The 16404-nt window shown below is 40.9% G+C and overlaps 1 protein-coding gene across 1 annotated transcript in view; it reads right to left on the reverse strand.

Moving 5' to 3' along the window:
• FRAS1 (Fraser extracellular matrix complex subunit 1) overlaps positions 1–16404 on the reverse strand; it is a 400353-nt gene that overhangs the window by 74848 nt on the left and 309101 nt on the right. Inside the window, exons 38-44 of the mRNA XM_028100674.2 lie at positions 15937–16184; positions 10400–10548; positions 10055–10217; positions 7691–7826; positions 3987–4177; positions 2846–2999; positions 1398–1661 (exon numbers count right to left, since the gene is read on the reverse strand). Of these exons, the coding sequence (XP_027956475.2) occupies positions 1398–1661; positions 2846–2999; positions 3987–4177; positions 7691–7826; positions 10055–10217; positions 10400–10548; positions 15937–16184 (1305 nt within the window). The remainder of the gene's footprint in view (positions 1–1397; positions 1662–2845; positions 3000–3986; positions 4178–7690; positions 7827–10054; positions 10218–10399; positions 10549–15936; positions 16185–16404) is intronic.

A 16404-nucleotide genomic window follows, 5' to 3' on the forward strand; every position in this document is an offset into this window, starting at 1 on the left:
TCTGGTAAAGTAGATGCTAGTCATTCATGTGTAATACATCCTAGTGTTTGGCTGGGCCCTGTGTGTTCCTGCTGGGTAATGCCAACAACGCAAGGCCTTTTTTTTTTTTTTTAATATTTTATTCATTTATTTGAGAGAGAGAATGAGATAGAGAGAGCATGAGAGGGGGGAGGGCCAGAGGGAGAAGCAGACTCCCCGCTCAGCAGGGAGCCCAATGCGGGACTCGATCCCGGGACTCCAGGATCATGACCTGAGCCGAAGGTAGTCGCTTAACCAACTAAGCCACCCAGGCACCCAGGTCTAACTATTCTTTCCCCAGGCCATTCTCAGCAAGCAGCCCCGAGGGATGGAGGTGATAATCTTCCTCTGGGACAAAGATCAGGCTTGCTTATTGTTACTATAACAGGGGGAGTTCCCCCAGGCTCAGCGTTCCTCTTCTGTAATGCATCCCATTGCGTGTGAAGGCATCTGTCTGGGCCTTCTGCATCACCCCCACCAGACTTGGAGTGCAAAGGGAAACGATACAAACATGCTGATGGCAATGCTGTCCCTCGTGCTGTGAGGAACAAAGTATTTGGTCTCTGACCCAGGAGTCTCATGTCTTCTATCATCACCCATGAAACACTAAGAAGCTAACTTTCTGCTTATAAATAGGGGAAAGTTAAATCTCAGATCTAATAATGGGGACCTTTGGGAAGCTCCAAATTTTCAAATACCAGTATGCCAAATAGTTTTCACCACAAGATATATGTGAAACGAAGAGTAGATAAACAAAGAGGACCCCAGTGGGATGCAGATGTTCTGGGGGGAAATGGCCCATTCCCTAATTAAGTAACTCCCTACTGCAAACCGACTCCAAGACTGACACATGTCACAGGTCCTTCAGGTGCTGCTTACATACAGGCAAACTTGCGAATGTTATACCCTAGGATTACCGTATCTAGTGAATCTCAATTATTTTTATAATCTCTTTTAGTGTATGATGGCTTCTGAATTGTCCCCCCCGCCCACTTTTTTTTAAATAAACATCTGGAAAATTCTCTTGATTTCTTTTGTTGTTGTTTCCTGCGGGGTTGGCTGGGCAATGGCCATGTTCTAAGAATCCTGTCCCTATGAGTAGCTGGTTAAATTAAGGTTTTGAGGACCCTGGAAGTACAATAAACTCTTCTCAATCTCTTCTCAAATTCACAGACAGGCATCTGGTCCAAAGAATTTAAGAGATTTACATTAGTCACTCACAACTCCTAGTCTCCTTAAAAGAATGGCTCTCCCCACCTCCAGTCTCTCTGAGTTCTAAACGCCTACTTCAATACCGTCCCACAGAGCTAACGTGTGCACTGACAAAGAAGAAATAAGGACAGAAGGACCACAGACACTCTCTTCCATTCCCGTGCTACCTGCTGAGAGCTGGAGGCCTCGGTTTACAGCCAAGTTGGGGGCGCCACTTGTAGGCAGCTCTATGTATATCTCCATCCTCCCCGTGTCCATGTACAGGCCATCCGTGAGGGAGAACCGGAACTCATCCACTGCTACCCCGGGTCCACCAGGCATGTACCCAACCAGCCCGGCCAGGACATCCTGGTAGGTGAAGGAGGAGCCTTGAGTTAAAATCCTCCCATTCTCCAGAGGCTGAGAAGCAGTTTGCCTCCAGAGCAGATGGCCTGAGGAAGAAAGTAAAGAAAAACCAAGAAACAATATAGAATATATATGGCACCAAAATATTGCCTGATTTTGTCAACTAGCATGAGCCTGGGTAAAATGTCCAGCACCTCAGAGGCTCTTGGTGACACACACACATAAATGACCAACAACTCAGAATTTTCTATGGCTCCCTGGGCCTCACCTACAAATAAAGAAGATAAAATCCAACTTTTCCTGTTCAAAAATCTCTTAAGGAGACACAATGAATGTGATAATACAGTGGCTTAGAAATCAAATCTCCCTCCATGAATTCAAACTCACTGCATTATCTAAACCTTATTTTCCCCTCTGCAAAGTGAAAATAGCACTCTTCTGCTGCCTTCCTTCTAGGGCATCTGGGATGGAAGAAGGGATTGTGTTTTAAACTCCTTTTAAATTCAGAAAGACACTAGTCATCTTTGGGTTGAGGCAAATTTTTCTGTTTTCAAGGGTCGTGTGTATCATGATGGGACAGTTAAAATGTTTCATTAAAGAAAGTGAAAGTGAAGGAAGATAAAATGCAATGACCAACAGATTCTTCTATTAACCTTCCATCAACACAACTTCATCTTTAAAAGACCAAGGGTGTTATGATACACTAAGATACCATCTGGGAGATGAAAGTTCCAGAGCTTTGGCTAATACCAGAGGGATGGCACTTAGAAAAGAAGTAAGTAAAAGAGTCCCATGGTGGTTTTTACCTCTGGTTTAATCAGGAAAAGTGCTTTCTTTGCAAAAGGATCAAGTTCATAAAGACATCTAGCACACTTCTAACCTGAAGTGAATACCTTTGCAATTAATAACAAGGCTGCCACACTGTTCCTTACATGAGATGGCCCAGGATCATCAAGCAATGAAACCTGTTCTGAGAACAGGAGTCTAAACCAAATGTTTTGCCTGAGGTTATATAGGAGAGCAAGAAAACAGCTGAAATTGAATTTCAGAGACACCAATTACCTAGGATTCAGGCTTTTTAGAGCAACTGGTGTCCACTATGACCCCAAAGAATATTGGCTAGCTGTGAATCTGATTATACTTTGATGCAGAGAATGGGCTATGCACAGGCAAAGTAGAGGATTAATCAACAGAAATCTATGTGTTTATTTCTAAAAACCTATTGGGCACCTCAATTAAGAAGCTTGCTGCCATAGCAGTTGGGTCCTACCGTGGTCAGGCTTTTTTGTCAATACAAAAACCAGCTCATTATCTGGAGTGTCCAGGTCTTGCAGGCTCAGAGAAGAATTGCTTATCACCACTCCCGAGCTTAGCTGCACACCAAGGGGCCGCAAGGTCATCCTGGGAGGTTCATCGTTCTTCCTCTGATTAAAGCATAAAATATCAGGTCTCACACAGATATTGGTTAAGAAGAAAGAAAATGCACCTTAGTCAGCAAAAGTAACATTGTCGCACCAACTTTCACTATCGAAATAGTACTAAATGTGTCACCATCTTTAATTCCCAATCAAAATGGTTCGTTTGAAAGAAGAGCAAGTTACACAAGAAAAATGTCTCCTTGGAAAGAAACTGACGTTTTACAGAAATCTTCAAGATATTTTCCATGGGTACAATGATCATGTTTTTCAGACCAAAAATCTGGACATGGGGTTAGAGAAATACAAGTATATTTTGAGGATAAAAGAGCACATTGTTTGAAATCAAAACTGTCTTAGAAAACCCCAAGAGTATCATAGTACTCTAGGAGGACACCATATTCAAAGGCGTGGGTTTCTAAAGCTGTCTCCCTGACCCTGTGCCAGGGCCCCTCTACCACCTCCGAAGGATGCTGATGGTCTTATCCCAGGGCAGAGGGTATTCCATTCTGAGCTTTATCTTATCTCTCTCTCCTTGGGTTGGTAGAGCAAGCTATCTAGTTGCTCAAATGGGAATAAATACAGCATCAAGGAACACGTTTCTTTGACGTTACAATTTAACAAATAGTTGCATTAAAAATATAAGAAAAGGCAAGTATGCATCTAGAACCACATACAATAATTTCAGGGAAAAATAGCCATGTTAGTTTTCAGCTAAATATGAGACTGACAGGGTTTCTCTGTCTGACCTTCACAAACTATTTTCACACAGAATGAACACATTCTACCCTGACGTGAAAATTCAGATTTGCATGTCAGACCATCCCCAGTGCCAGCCTTAATTCTACAAGTTTCCTAAGGGTCAGGGTTATATTTTTAAATTGACCTTGAAAACTGAAAGTCAAATGCAATCTTCTTTGCTTTTGAGCTCATAAAAAGCTAGCTAATGGTGGGATATTGTTGTCAAAGGCCGGCTTTTCCAACTTCAGTCTTTACCTCAATGGTGATATTGACGCTGTGGATTTCTGAACGACTGTTTCCATCACTTACATAAAAACTAAAAATGTCATGGGTTGGTTCAATGCTTTCATGAACACTCTGAAAGTAGTAAATGTAGTTTTCCAGGACATCTTGAATAGGGAATGATGCCTCTAGGTCACTGGCAGTTCCAGGGCCAAAACGATCACCTGTGCCAACATCAAGAGAGAACTTTTATCTTGATCCATCAATTCCTGCTTACTAGGCTGAACTAGAAAACATGACAGCATTATCAACAAAAGATGAAAATACGTTAGAGGATAAAACGGAGAATGGAAAGAGCACAGGACTAGAAATGCAAGACTCGGGGTCAAATCCCAATCTCCCTACTATTTCTCATCTACACATGGTTACACCTGTCCAGCTGTTTCCACAGGGAATCACATGAGAGAATACGCATGAAAGCACTCAGAATATTATTTTATGTAGCAAGAATAAAAAAAAATCAGTGGTTGTTTTGTTAGAAATCTGTGATAAAGTCAGTCCTCGGACAAGTAACAATAGAAATGCAAAGGTTCTACCTTAAGCTTTGGTCAATTTCAAAACCACCCTGCCTAGCACACTGTGCAAGAGGAAGCCTCCTTCTCTATATAAGAAAAGATTAACTGCATACTTTATCTAAGAGATGTCTCAATAAGCGTGTTTTCATTTGACCTCAATTCCTTAAGGAAACCTCCCCATGGGTCAGAGCTCAGCCCCTGGGATGGTACCCCAGGGCTACTGCGATGCTCTAGGACCATCCACAGCTCAGGTACCATTCAAGCACTGAGATGCTCAAGTTCCATGCAGAGCTCCAGAGATAGAGCTGGTTCTGGTTAACTCTTCTTTTCAACCCAACTCCAACCAAACACTGGAAAAGGCCAAGGGGAAGAGTAAACACTGTTTAAATGATGGATGGCTTGTCTCTTCCTTGGTCTGAGTCTCTCTAATTGATTGATTTTAAGGTGTTACCACATTTTCCTCTAAAGAGAGAAGAAGAAACCCCTGTGTCTCCAAACATCCCCTGGATACATACCGACAAAGAAAAGTGTATACAGAAGGTCTGAAAGCAACAAAGGCTTTCTCTTTGTCTCTTCCATGGCCCTTTGCAAAGATCAGGTCATAAATCAAAAGGCCATTGACTTCCTGAATTGTAGACAGTGTCATTTTTTTGGTTAACCTTTGAGACTAGGACTGAAAAAGTGTTACTTAAAATTTGTTTGAAATAAGAACTCAGGACAGTTGTTTTTTTCTTCAATGACATGAATTGTCTTAGATTTCACTCATCGAATTTGGTTCCTCTTGACACCAGAAGCATGGAGGAGTCTGAATGACCTGTGACCTGATAATCCCTAGCACACACAGTTCAGTGTTTCCAGATGGAAGTGCTGTAATTTCCCTTTACATTGATCGCTAAAAATATGAGAAATGTGGCTTCTTTATTTGGGTCAGAAAGAGCCAAATAAACTAAACGATGCCTAAAAATATACTCACACAGAGAAATGACTTATTTTCTGTCATTGGGAAATAAGCCATTCAACAAGTGAATCTGTCAATGAAGCTTTAAGCACCAATCCCTCCTAGTTTTAAAATTGCACCTTCTATTTTTTCACGTAAGTCATTCTCATTAATGTACTTCCTTGCCTTTTTAAGCAGAATATACTATGGGCAAATTAAATAGTTCTTGATGCATGCAGGCTATGATTATGAACATCTATTACTGCGTTGTGCTGGAACACAGTGATGCATGCCCTCGAGGTAATCAAGGTGGGTCTGTTCCATTCGTGCTAGTACTAAATGAATGTAGAGTCCATGCTGTTAGATTTTATACCTCACAATATCATTATTCTGTTTCTTCCCGGCTTGCTGGTAAGAAGTTAAAGCTGCTTCTTGTAATATTTTTAAAAAGGTATTATGCTGATCTGCTGGATTCTGAATCTAGATAGCTAGTTTCCTATGCACAAAACAGGCTCGGTGCTCAACACCCATGGAGCAAGGGCTGGAGTCCTTAAATTGTCTTGGGATAATTATTTGCAACCCCCTGCCGCCAGCCCCCTGAACATCTTTTCCTTACTTTCAGGTTCATACTGACATAGAGCAGTGATTCTCCAAATGTGGTTCCTGGGCCAGCAACGGTGGCATCACCTATGAGCTGGGGGTGGGGGGGGGGATGCAAATGCCCAGGCCTCCCCAGCCTCTGCATAGGGTAACTCTGGGGTTGCTGCTCAGGAAACTGTGTTTTCATGAGCCCTCCAGTTGAGTCTTATGCACACTAAAGTTTGAGAATCACTGTTTAGAGAGCAGGAGCTTGCCAGAAATTTGACTTCTAGACTAGTGAAATACTCCTCTGCAGGCATTCCAGGTTAACGTCAAACCATGTTAGGAAGGCTTAATAAGAAACCATCTGGAGAGAAGAGAAGTAGAGGGGGGGGGCAACTACCCTTTCATGACTCCCCACCTTTGCCCATGCTCTTCCCTCTGGCCACAGTGAGACTCCCACTAACCCTTCAAGTTCCAACACAAATGTCACCTTCCTCGGCCTTTCCTGCCTTCTCAGGCAGAATTCATTGTTTTGCCCCATGGACTTTCTCAGGGTTTGCCCCTTTCCCTGTCCCAGCATTTTAAATTGATTGCCATTTATCATCTGTCCTCTCTGTCTCCCATGCAAGGCAGGGGCTGTGTCTCACTCACCTTTACATCCTTTGTCTCTGGCACAAACATTTGTTGAGATAAATCTAATTCGCAATAAACAAATCTGAGTGCACGCCATGAAAGGCAAGATGGGGGAAAGGACCCGTGGTTTTCTGGAGGAAAACATGGCCACGGCTACATGGATTTCTGGCAACTAGGTCCAAATCGCAGGCACCAGGCTGGTCACAGACACCTTTAGTCAAGGGCCTCTTCGTGGGAGCTGCTAGCCGCATGCCAATTACAGCCAAGCACTGGCACTCAGGGGTCTCGCTGCAGAGGCAGTATCATGCTAACCTGCCAGGAGCTGTCTCAACTGCCGGTCACCACGGTCTCAGGGGGCCTGTGGACACGACACGCCTTCTCGCCTCTCCTTCCGTGATAACCAGCAGGGGCAGTGGGGGGTCCAGGGCAGATGGTGGAGGGGGAGGGATGTTGAGGAGAGGGTCACAGGCAGACCAGCATGCACTTCAATTCATGTCATATCCTTAGAAGGAGCTGAGCCATCAGCTGTGGTTCAGCTAAACTGCAGCTGCCTCACAACGGAAGGATAGGCATTTTTTATTTCCTTGACATTCAGTTCTGAGTGCCATCCAGAAGCCCTTCCTTTCCCTGTTGCTGGCACTCCCGATCCCCTCCCCTGCTCTATTTCTTCTCATAGCACTGATGTGCCTCCAAACATCTTACACAGTCTTCTCCTCTATTAGGCTTCCTATCTGTCTCCCCGCACTGGGATCTAAGGCAACGTGAAAGTAGGGGTTTCTATTTGTTTTGTTTACTGATACATCCCTAGTGCTTAAAAAAGTGCCTGGCACACAGAAAACGCTCAGTGGATTTTGGAGTGACTGAAACCTTCCTTCCTCCCGTTTCTTTGAAATGGATCCATTCCTCTTTAGCCCCCACATGTCCAGGTTTAATTGGAGGCAGTTTCCTCCCCCTCTCCCTCCCTTCTTGCCAGGTCCGGAACAGTTCTACAGCCCAGCGACTGCTGGTACCTGTTCCCGTGTTCTCGATGCAGCCATATTTGGGCAGAGCACTTAGCTTAATGATGGCGTCTCTCTGGAGGTTGTCCTGATCATCAGCAGCAAAGAAATGGTGAAAGGAGAGCGGAGCTCTCCCTCCCTCGTCAACCTACGAAAGAAAAGATTGTACAGTCCTTGGGCGGTTGCACAGAACTACAGTAAAAAGAATGGAATTGAAAAGTGCTGCCCGGGGTCACCTTCCAGCACCAATTCCACTTCTTTGAGGAGGCAGATCCTCTACAGACGAGATGAAGAATGTGCATGCTGCGGGAGCCAGGCGATCTTTCAGTGCCTCTCAAAGCTACATTCAGACACCACGACTTCTGTGTCTCCCTTCAAAGGTGTGCTTCCTTCAGTGATGGATCTGGTTATAAAGCAGCTCTGGCCCATTCTAATCACCCACCTCAGCACAGCTGCGTGGCAGGAGGGCCGCCTTTCTTCCCTATCAACGTTCCAAAGCCTGCAGCCCGAGGATGATCCATCCAGTCCTCCCTGGGATACTGCGAGGGTGACTGTCCTATAGGTGCTCCCACCCAGAATGAAAGTCCCACTCACCCCCTTATGGTATATGTTGATAGGTGTGCAGGAAGAAAGAGTTCCCTCCCCACACCTGAAAGTTAGTGCTTATCTTAAGGTTAAGGAGGAAAATAAATCCGTCTAAGTAAAAGCACTTGTCGGAGCTAACTTTTTCCTGCTTTTTATGCTAACTCTGCAACCTGATCCTGGTGTTTTTTTCCTAGCCTGCTGGACACGACAGAGCCATTTCACTCTGAACAATGCTTGGCCAAATGTAGGAAGATCTGCAAGGTACAAAGTGGAAGGTCACCCTGACTCTGGGGATGGAGAAGGTCCAAATGGGTTCCCCAAGGTATGGAATATCAAAACCATTTGGAAACCACTCAGTTTTATGTATTTTTTAGTTCCTTGACAAAACCAGAAAAACTCCTGAGTTTTTGGCATTGTGGTATATACACAGAGCAGGACAAGGAGATTGAATTAACTTTTATGGAATCCCTACCATGTGTTGGTATGTACTGGGGGCTTTTAAATGGTATTTTGTTAATTATCAGAGCAATCCTTTAGGTAACAGGAATAGTTATATTTTAAAGACGAGGAAATTGAGGCTAAGAAAGATTATATCATTGGTCCAGGGTCACTCAGCTAGTAAGTAACAGAACCAGAACTTGAACTCAGGTCTGGGTAACCTCATGATCGGGACATAATCATATGCCCCCACCCTCTCCACCCCAAGGAACTGTAAATAACATTTATGGTGATAAGTATTGGCTTAAGAAGTGACTTGGGTGGGGGTGGGAGGGATGGGGTGGCTGAGTGACAGACATTGGGGAAGGTATGTGCTATGGTGAGCGCTGTGAATTGTGTAAGACTACTGAATCACAGACCTGTACCTCTGAAACAAATAATACATTATATGTTAAAAAAAAAAAAAAAGAAGAAAATAGTAGGAAGGGAAAAATGAAGGGGGGGAAATCGGAGGGGGAGACGAACCATGAGAGACGATGGACTCTGAGAAACAAACTGAGGATTCTAGAGGGGGGGGGTGGGGGGATGGATTAGCCTGGTGATGGGTATTAAAGAGGGCACGTACTGCATGGAGCACAGGGTGTTATACGCAAACAATGAATCATGGAACACTACATCAAAAACTAATGATGTAATGTATGGTGATTTACATAATAAAATTAAAAAACTAAATAAATAAAGAACAAACTGATAGTTACCAGAGGGGAGCTGGGTGGGGGATGGGTGAAATTGGTGATGGGGATTAAGGACTACACTTGGGATGAGCACAGGGTGATGTATGGAAGTGTTAAATTACTATATTGTATACCTGAAATAAATATAACACTGTATGTTAACTGGAATTAAAATAAAAAGTTAAAAAAATAAAACAAACCATACCAAAAAAAAAAAAGTGACTTGGGGATATTGTCCATATCCCCTTATTTTAGTTCTTGGAAACATTAGATTTTTAACTCCTAAAAGATATATTCCATTTATAAATTTTACTCCCACTACTATACACACCTAAGCATGGTATACAAAATACTATCCACGTCTAGCATTTATGTTTAGCACATATATTTTTTGATTAAATAATGTAAATATAATTATTTGATCTTCTGCATATATTTTTTTCATACTTTTTGAAAAACTCATGATTGAAAACCATGCATATCTTGGCACTACTGCCTAGATACTTTGGAGGAAGAACTTGGCAGCCGATTCAGGTAGAAATCCTGTATTTACATCAGAACAGATTCCAGCTCTCCACAGCACTAGCACTCGCTGTTCATTGATCTGAGAATTGTTTACCGTGATAAGGTCAGCAAAAGCAATGACTGGAGGTGGATTCTCAACAGGAGTGATCATGACGGTAAACATCTGATTGTCTAGATGGTTGCGGTCCATGTCAGAGACAGAGAAATGGAAGCCATCAGTAACCAGATTACCATCAGTCTCATACACAGCTGAGTACCTATAGAGGTGAGGAAAAGAATCAAATGAATGAGCTACGTGACAAGCCGGGTAAGATGGCTGCATCTCTGTTTAAAAATGGGGCAGATTTTATTCTTTCGAGGGAGCTACTGGTTAGTTGCTTAAATATTTTAATACAATTTTTAAAAACTCTGTCAAGTAACACAAAGTATAGTTATATACCTAATTTTCTGGTTGTTGATGTCTTCCATTGTGAAATTGGAAACCTCTGAGAGTTCTTCCACCTCAGGTCCTGACACTCTTAAGAGAGCACCATACATGGGAAGAGAACTTAACTGAATCCAGATCTCTGAGTCGGGGGAAGAATCATCCTAATCGGGCAAATATGAGGGAAGATATGAACACACATTTGTAGGAATAAATACCTCCAGTAGTTAAAGATCATGGGTGTTTCCTTCTCTGCCAGCTGAAAAAGTCTCTTTCCCTTTGTGATAAAGCAACACCATCTCAAAGTGCATGACAATCCCATTATTATCACCCACCTAATACCTCTTTGATAATGTCTTCTCTCAAGAGTAGCTCAAGATAAGAGTGAGGAAATGCACTTTAGGTATGGGGCATAAAACAAAGAGATGCTCTATTGTTACTATAAGAGCCACACACGGTTGCATTTTTATTACATGCATCTAGTGAAGAACAAAACATGGTCAGAGATATAAGTCATCTTCCTATAAACACGGTTGTAGGCTTCTTTCAGGGTTTCAAAGGATGGTTTGCTTTTCAGAAACAGGTAAAATTCCATTATAACATATAATACAATGATAAAGAAAATTCTGTGAAACAGAAAGAAGGGAAGTTATTTAGCTTAGCCAGTGACTCACTTTAAGTAATATCTGACATGGTAAAAAATTTAGTTTAACAGGAGAATTTTGGAAATCTTATGGATTTCATTCCATCAGGATGGAACCTACAGATGCTCTACCTGCGGGATGACCAATCTTAACAAAGACAATTTTACTTTCCTTCTGCATTGCTTATTAAGAAATAAAATTAGCTTTCCGTGTTTCTATGCGGACAATAGTTGTGTGTCTTAATGAAAAATTTCTCCTTCCCTTTCTTTAAGAATATTGTGGAAATATCTAGGAGGCTGGCAACATCTTCTTGGGAGAGTTTCCCTGAGTCATTCATCTTTTAGAGCAGTTGGCTGTGAACATGGGGGCACTTTGTACTTTACCACAGCAACAATGAAAATAAATATTGCATGGCCAAGTGTACTTTGAAATGCAAATTTCCATGGCTATGTTGTATAGCTGGTTGAAGTACGGATCAGGAATGTGCTCAGGATACCTGGTGATCTGGGGCAGAGGATTTTAGTCAGTTCTTGCTTCTACCCCTAGGGGCCTTTTTAAATAGACAGGTCGGAGCCTCAGTGCAGGGTCACAGAATTTTCCATATCTCCTTACATCACCTGACACTAGTAAGGAAGGAAACTCAGATTCATCAAAGTTGCAAAACTTCAGAAAATTTCTCCTAAATTTATACTTTAAAAGTTTCTCTATTTTTCCACATGGGTTATCAAATACAATATGCAGACTTCCAACAGACTACTTTCTAATATTACTGTGAGTACCCTCTGAGAGAGAATTTTTAAAAGACAGCTAAGAGTTCTAAGCTATTATCTTCTAGGATGGTGATAAACTATAAGGACAGAGCTCCTGGCTCTTGATTAGAATGAATAGCTTCAAAATTCCACACTGGCAAATTTGGCAAAGAAATGCTTCTTTCATGTCAGACATATTTATTTTAATGTTTCAAATCTCAAATGACTGCTGGGTTTGAAAAAGTGTGAAATAAGCTAGTTTTTTTTCTTCTGAAAATGCTATCATAATTTCAGAAAATAATTCATTTTTATAATTAAGGAAAATTACTACTTTGGCATTATCTAAGATATTATGGATGCAAAAAATCTCCTAAGAATGTAGACTTTGTTTTCATATAGTTTTCCTACCTTCTTACCCCTTTTGTATTAGTTCATTTTTCATTTTCTTTTTATTACTTATACATCTATTGACCCACCATTCAACACAAGGACTAGAACAGTGATAATTAACAGTTATGTATGTGTTCCTCCTTTACCCTGTCCTTGGGCCTCCCATCACCCTGGGTCTTATTTCTCATTTCCTTGAATTTCTTGATATTATTTGATATATTACTACAAAGTATTTTAGTTGTTTTTTAAAAAAACTTATGAAAAGAGAATTAGACTTTCTCTCGTGGGACTTACTTTCCTTTTTACTCAATAGTGGACTGCTAAGATCCAACAATATCGTTGTATGCAGCAACAGTTCATCTCTAGAGAAAGGATATCACCGGTTATACTAGCCTGTTGATGGGCATTTGTGATGTGCATATGAAAATTCCTCTTAGAGAGGAGTCTAGGAGTGGAATGGTTAGGGTATAGGACCACTCATCCTCACAAGAGAATGCCAAATTCTTTCCCAAAGTGGTTTGTTCCAGTTGACTCTTCCATCAGCAAAGAACCTTCTGCAGATCCATTTCCTCTCCAACATCTGGTATTTTCAGACTTTTAAACTTCTGCCAATTGAATTGGTATGATATGGTATGTAGTCTTTTTTTGCTTTCCTTGATGCCTAAAAAAGTGATTATCTCTTTTTATATTTATTGGCCCTATGGGTTTCTCTTCTGAAATTCCTATTAATGTTTCTTGTTCATTCTTCTACTGGGTTATCTTTTTCTTCTTGATCTGCAGAATTTTTTTATATTTTCTTGGTCATTTTTTGTTATATGTATTGCAAATATCTGTTTCCAATTTGTAACTTGTCTGTTTTCTGTATCTCTGGTGTGTTTTGGGGAATATAAATTTAATTTTAATATAGTCAAGTTTATTAATCTTTTCTTTATAGTTAGGACTTTTTGTTTTTAGTTTAAAAAATCTTCCTTTTCCCAATATCTAAAAATATTCACCTACATCCTACAAAGAACTGTAAAATTTCAGTACTTGATTTGCCCAAAGCTAATCTGTGTACAGTGTGCACAAGTTCTTTTTTTATCCATATGAATAATCATTTTGTGCAGGTCTATATTTTAAATAGTTCCTACTGTTTCCACTGATCTGGCTTACTGTATCTGTTTTATACTACAGTCCCATGTGTAGATCTGTTTCTGGACTCTAGTATATTCCTGTGCTACATTGCTTTAAATAGTGCAGGTTTATAATAAATCCTGATATTTGATAGGGCAAGCCCCTGCCCTCCAATTATTCTTTTTCAGAATTTTGGCCCTTCATTCTTTACTGTAGAATCAGCTTATCAAGATCCATAAAAAGTGCACTGGGCTTTTGACTGGAACTCAACTGAATGGAAAGACAGTCTGCAGGAGAATTGATATCTTTTTGCTACTAAATCTACCTATTCATGCATATGGTACGTCTCATCATTTATTAGGTGTTTTTAAAAAATGTTTGTCAATTAAGTGTTATAACTTTCCCCATAGAAGTACTGTCTAGTTTTTGTTAGATTTAGTCCAACAGACAAGATTTTTATAATGCTATTATAAGGGGTGTCATCTTTTTAGTTACATTTCCTGGTTATTTTTTGCTTATGTCTAGCAATCCTATTGCTTTGTTGATCTTCTATCTGAGCCCTTGGTAAATTCTCTCTTTATTTCTAATACTTTGTCAAGAGATTCTTTTGGATTTTCTTTAGTTGGGCATTGTATCAATTTTCCCTAGAAATTACACATCTTTTGTTACATTTATTCCTAGATATGTGTTATGTGATGTTATTAGAGATGTTATCATATTTTGAACTATTGTATTTTTGGCTGGTGCATAGAAATGCTGCTAGCTTTTTAAGATTAATCTTCTATCTTCCCCGCCCCAACTGCAGATGAGAAAACTGAGTCCTAGATAGTTAAGTACCCTGTCAAGGGTTACTACGCCAGTAAGTGTTTAGCCTGCTTTAAAACTCACCCATCTAACTACAAAACATCCCTCCACTACTTGTTTACCTGCAGTGCATAGCAAACTGTATAGGAAACCACCATTAAGAAACAAATCACACAGAATCCCATTTTTGCCTTTTGTCTCTCTTGACACCATGTCACCCTCTTGCAGTTAACGACACTCTAATTAAAAACAGCCTCACCTGCTCCTATCCTTTTACATTCTGTTCCATTTATGACCAGCATTTCAGATGGCTTTTCGAAACTGTCTGGGCGTTCACTGCAAACTCATTAACTATGCATATCTGGAAAAATTTTCCCCATGACACTAAGTTCAACATTCTTCTACAACCCTCAGAGAAAGTTAGTATATAGCTTAGCGAAGGCTTTAAAATATGCTATGCCTTCAGCAGGCTAGAATAGTCCTTTTGGAGTCTTTCTGCTCTAGTGGGTAAATTCACATTCAATCAATTTCTGAAAATACATGTTCAGTTGCCAATGGGCTCACATTTTGATATGCAGCTTATAATATGCAGTTAATGGGCAGGAACTGCTCCTGGAGAGCTATTTTGGCCTGTCAAACATTTTTCAAGCCTTGGTGATCTATTGATTAAATCTGTATTCATACATTTTTATGAATTCATGAGTTTCATAAGATTCAAAAGACCATAACCTATGGTAAAAATCACCTATCAATTAGGACAAAAAAAACAAAATCAAAGCTGTTCTGAAACTATACTAGACCCATGAGAAGAATCAGGGTGGAATGCAGTTTCCCATAATTTAAGAAAAGACAATTTGAGGGGAAAATCTGTGCTAAAGCAATTGAAGCAATTGTTCCCAGGCCAATGCTTTATCTTACATGTTACTATCCAGGACTAGATTTTATAGCCAGACTCTTTAGTCCAGAAAAGGATTACTTAAAACTATATAGTATTGAAAGAAAAGAAAAGGAAAAAAAAAGATAGATAGATAGAAAGAAAGAAAGAGGCCAGGTCATTGGTTGGAATTTTAACATTGTTAAGGAAAAATTCAATACTAAGAATGATTACCATTCAGAGAACCATCCATATTTTCAAGGTATTCGTCAAAACTATTAAGTTTACATAGAGAATTCGTGTATGTTTACAACACACATAACTGAAAAATAAAATTAATTATCCTCATTATCCTCAGCTTCAGAGGTAGAATCAAAGAAAGGAGAGGAGTGTAATTAATCAGGGTCACTTCGCAAGTTAGGGTCCTAAATACATGGCTTCTGTTGGGGCATGGGATGGAGGGTGAGTCAGTAATCTTGCCTAGGAAACCTGGCAGAGAGGCATTGCCAAAGGAATGTGCCAGCATTCTGTCTAGAGCAGGCCCTAAGACCAAAGCAGGTGAAAGTGGGCTTCCTCTCAGTGGGCCATGAAATATTATTATGTATTAGCCATGAATCAGGTACCTTCTCCTAAAATGCTCTTTCCTGAAACTTTCCATTTGAAATATTATGGATGGAGCTTAAAAAATGGGGACTCAGGTTTTTCCAGCATGGGCACTGTTCCCTGTTGACCATCACCCATCCCTACACAGTCTCATTGTGTTTCTGTTCACGTTCTGTTCATTCACTTGTCTGCTCATGAGACACTAGGGGCCACCAGAATAAACAATGGAGTAGAGCTACTGGGGAGTTGAGAAGAAACTTCCTTATATGGCCACATACCTGCTGCCCTGAATATTCAGCCATGGCATTGCTTTCTAGTCAAGCCCAGGGAGAGGGTACAGTGAACAAGAAGACACAGTGAACAAGAAGAACTTACAACATAAGCGAGGTGTGACCTGGTGATCACGGCTGTGCTTTTCCTAGCAACGGTAATGCTCTGCGAGGCACCAGCAGCCAGCTGAGGCCCCCGGGCCTTCGACAGGGACACCGCCACTTTCACTTCCACAGTCGTGGCGGACGTGCCATCTGTGACTGAGATCTCCATGCTGTCTTCCCGGGCAGGGGAGCCATCGTGTAGATACTGCAGAACATTTTTCTCAATATCTTCATATGTGAAAGTGTCACCTTTCGAGAATAAAACAAATTGCAAAACCAATCACTTCTGGGAATAACGCTTTTCATGTATATAACACCTTTGTTCTCGGGTTTCAAAGTACATATAGGATCATAAACTCTGGGAGTTGTAAGTTAATTAGTCCAACCACCCACCCAACCTAAGATTCCCTTTACGCCATTCTTGAAAAGGGGTTATTTAGCCTGTCCTTCAACATGTCTCAAGGTGGGA

Source organism: Eumetopias jubatus, unplaced genomic scaffold (genome assembly GCF_037043125.1).
Source record: "Eumetopias jubatus isolate StellerSeaLion01/CBP00866 unplaced genomic scaffold, mEumJub1_p1.0 scaffold_2, whole genome shotgun sequence".
Taxonomy (NCBI): domain Eukaryota; kingdom Metazoa; phylum Chordata; class Mammalia; order Carnivora; family Otariidae; genus Eumetopias; species Eumetopias jubatus.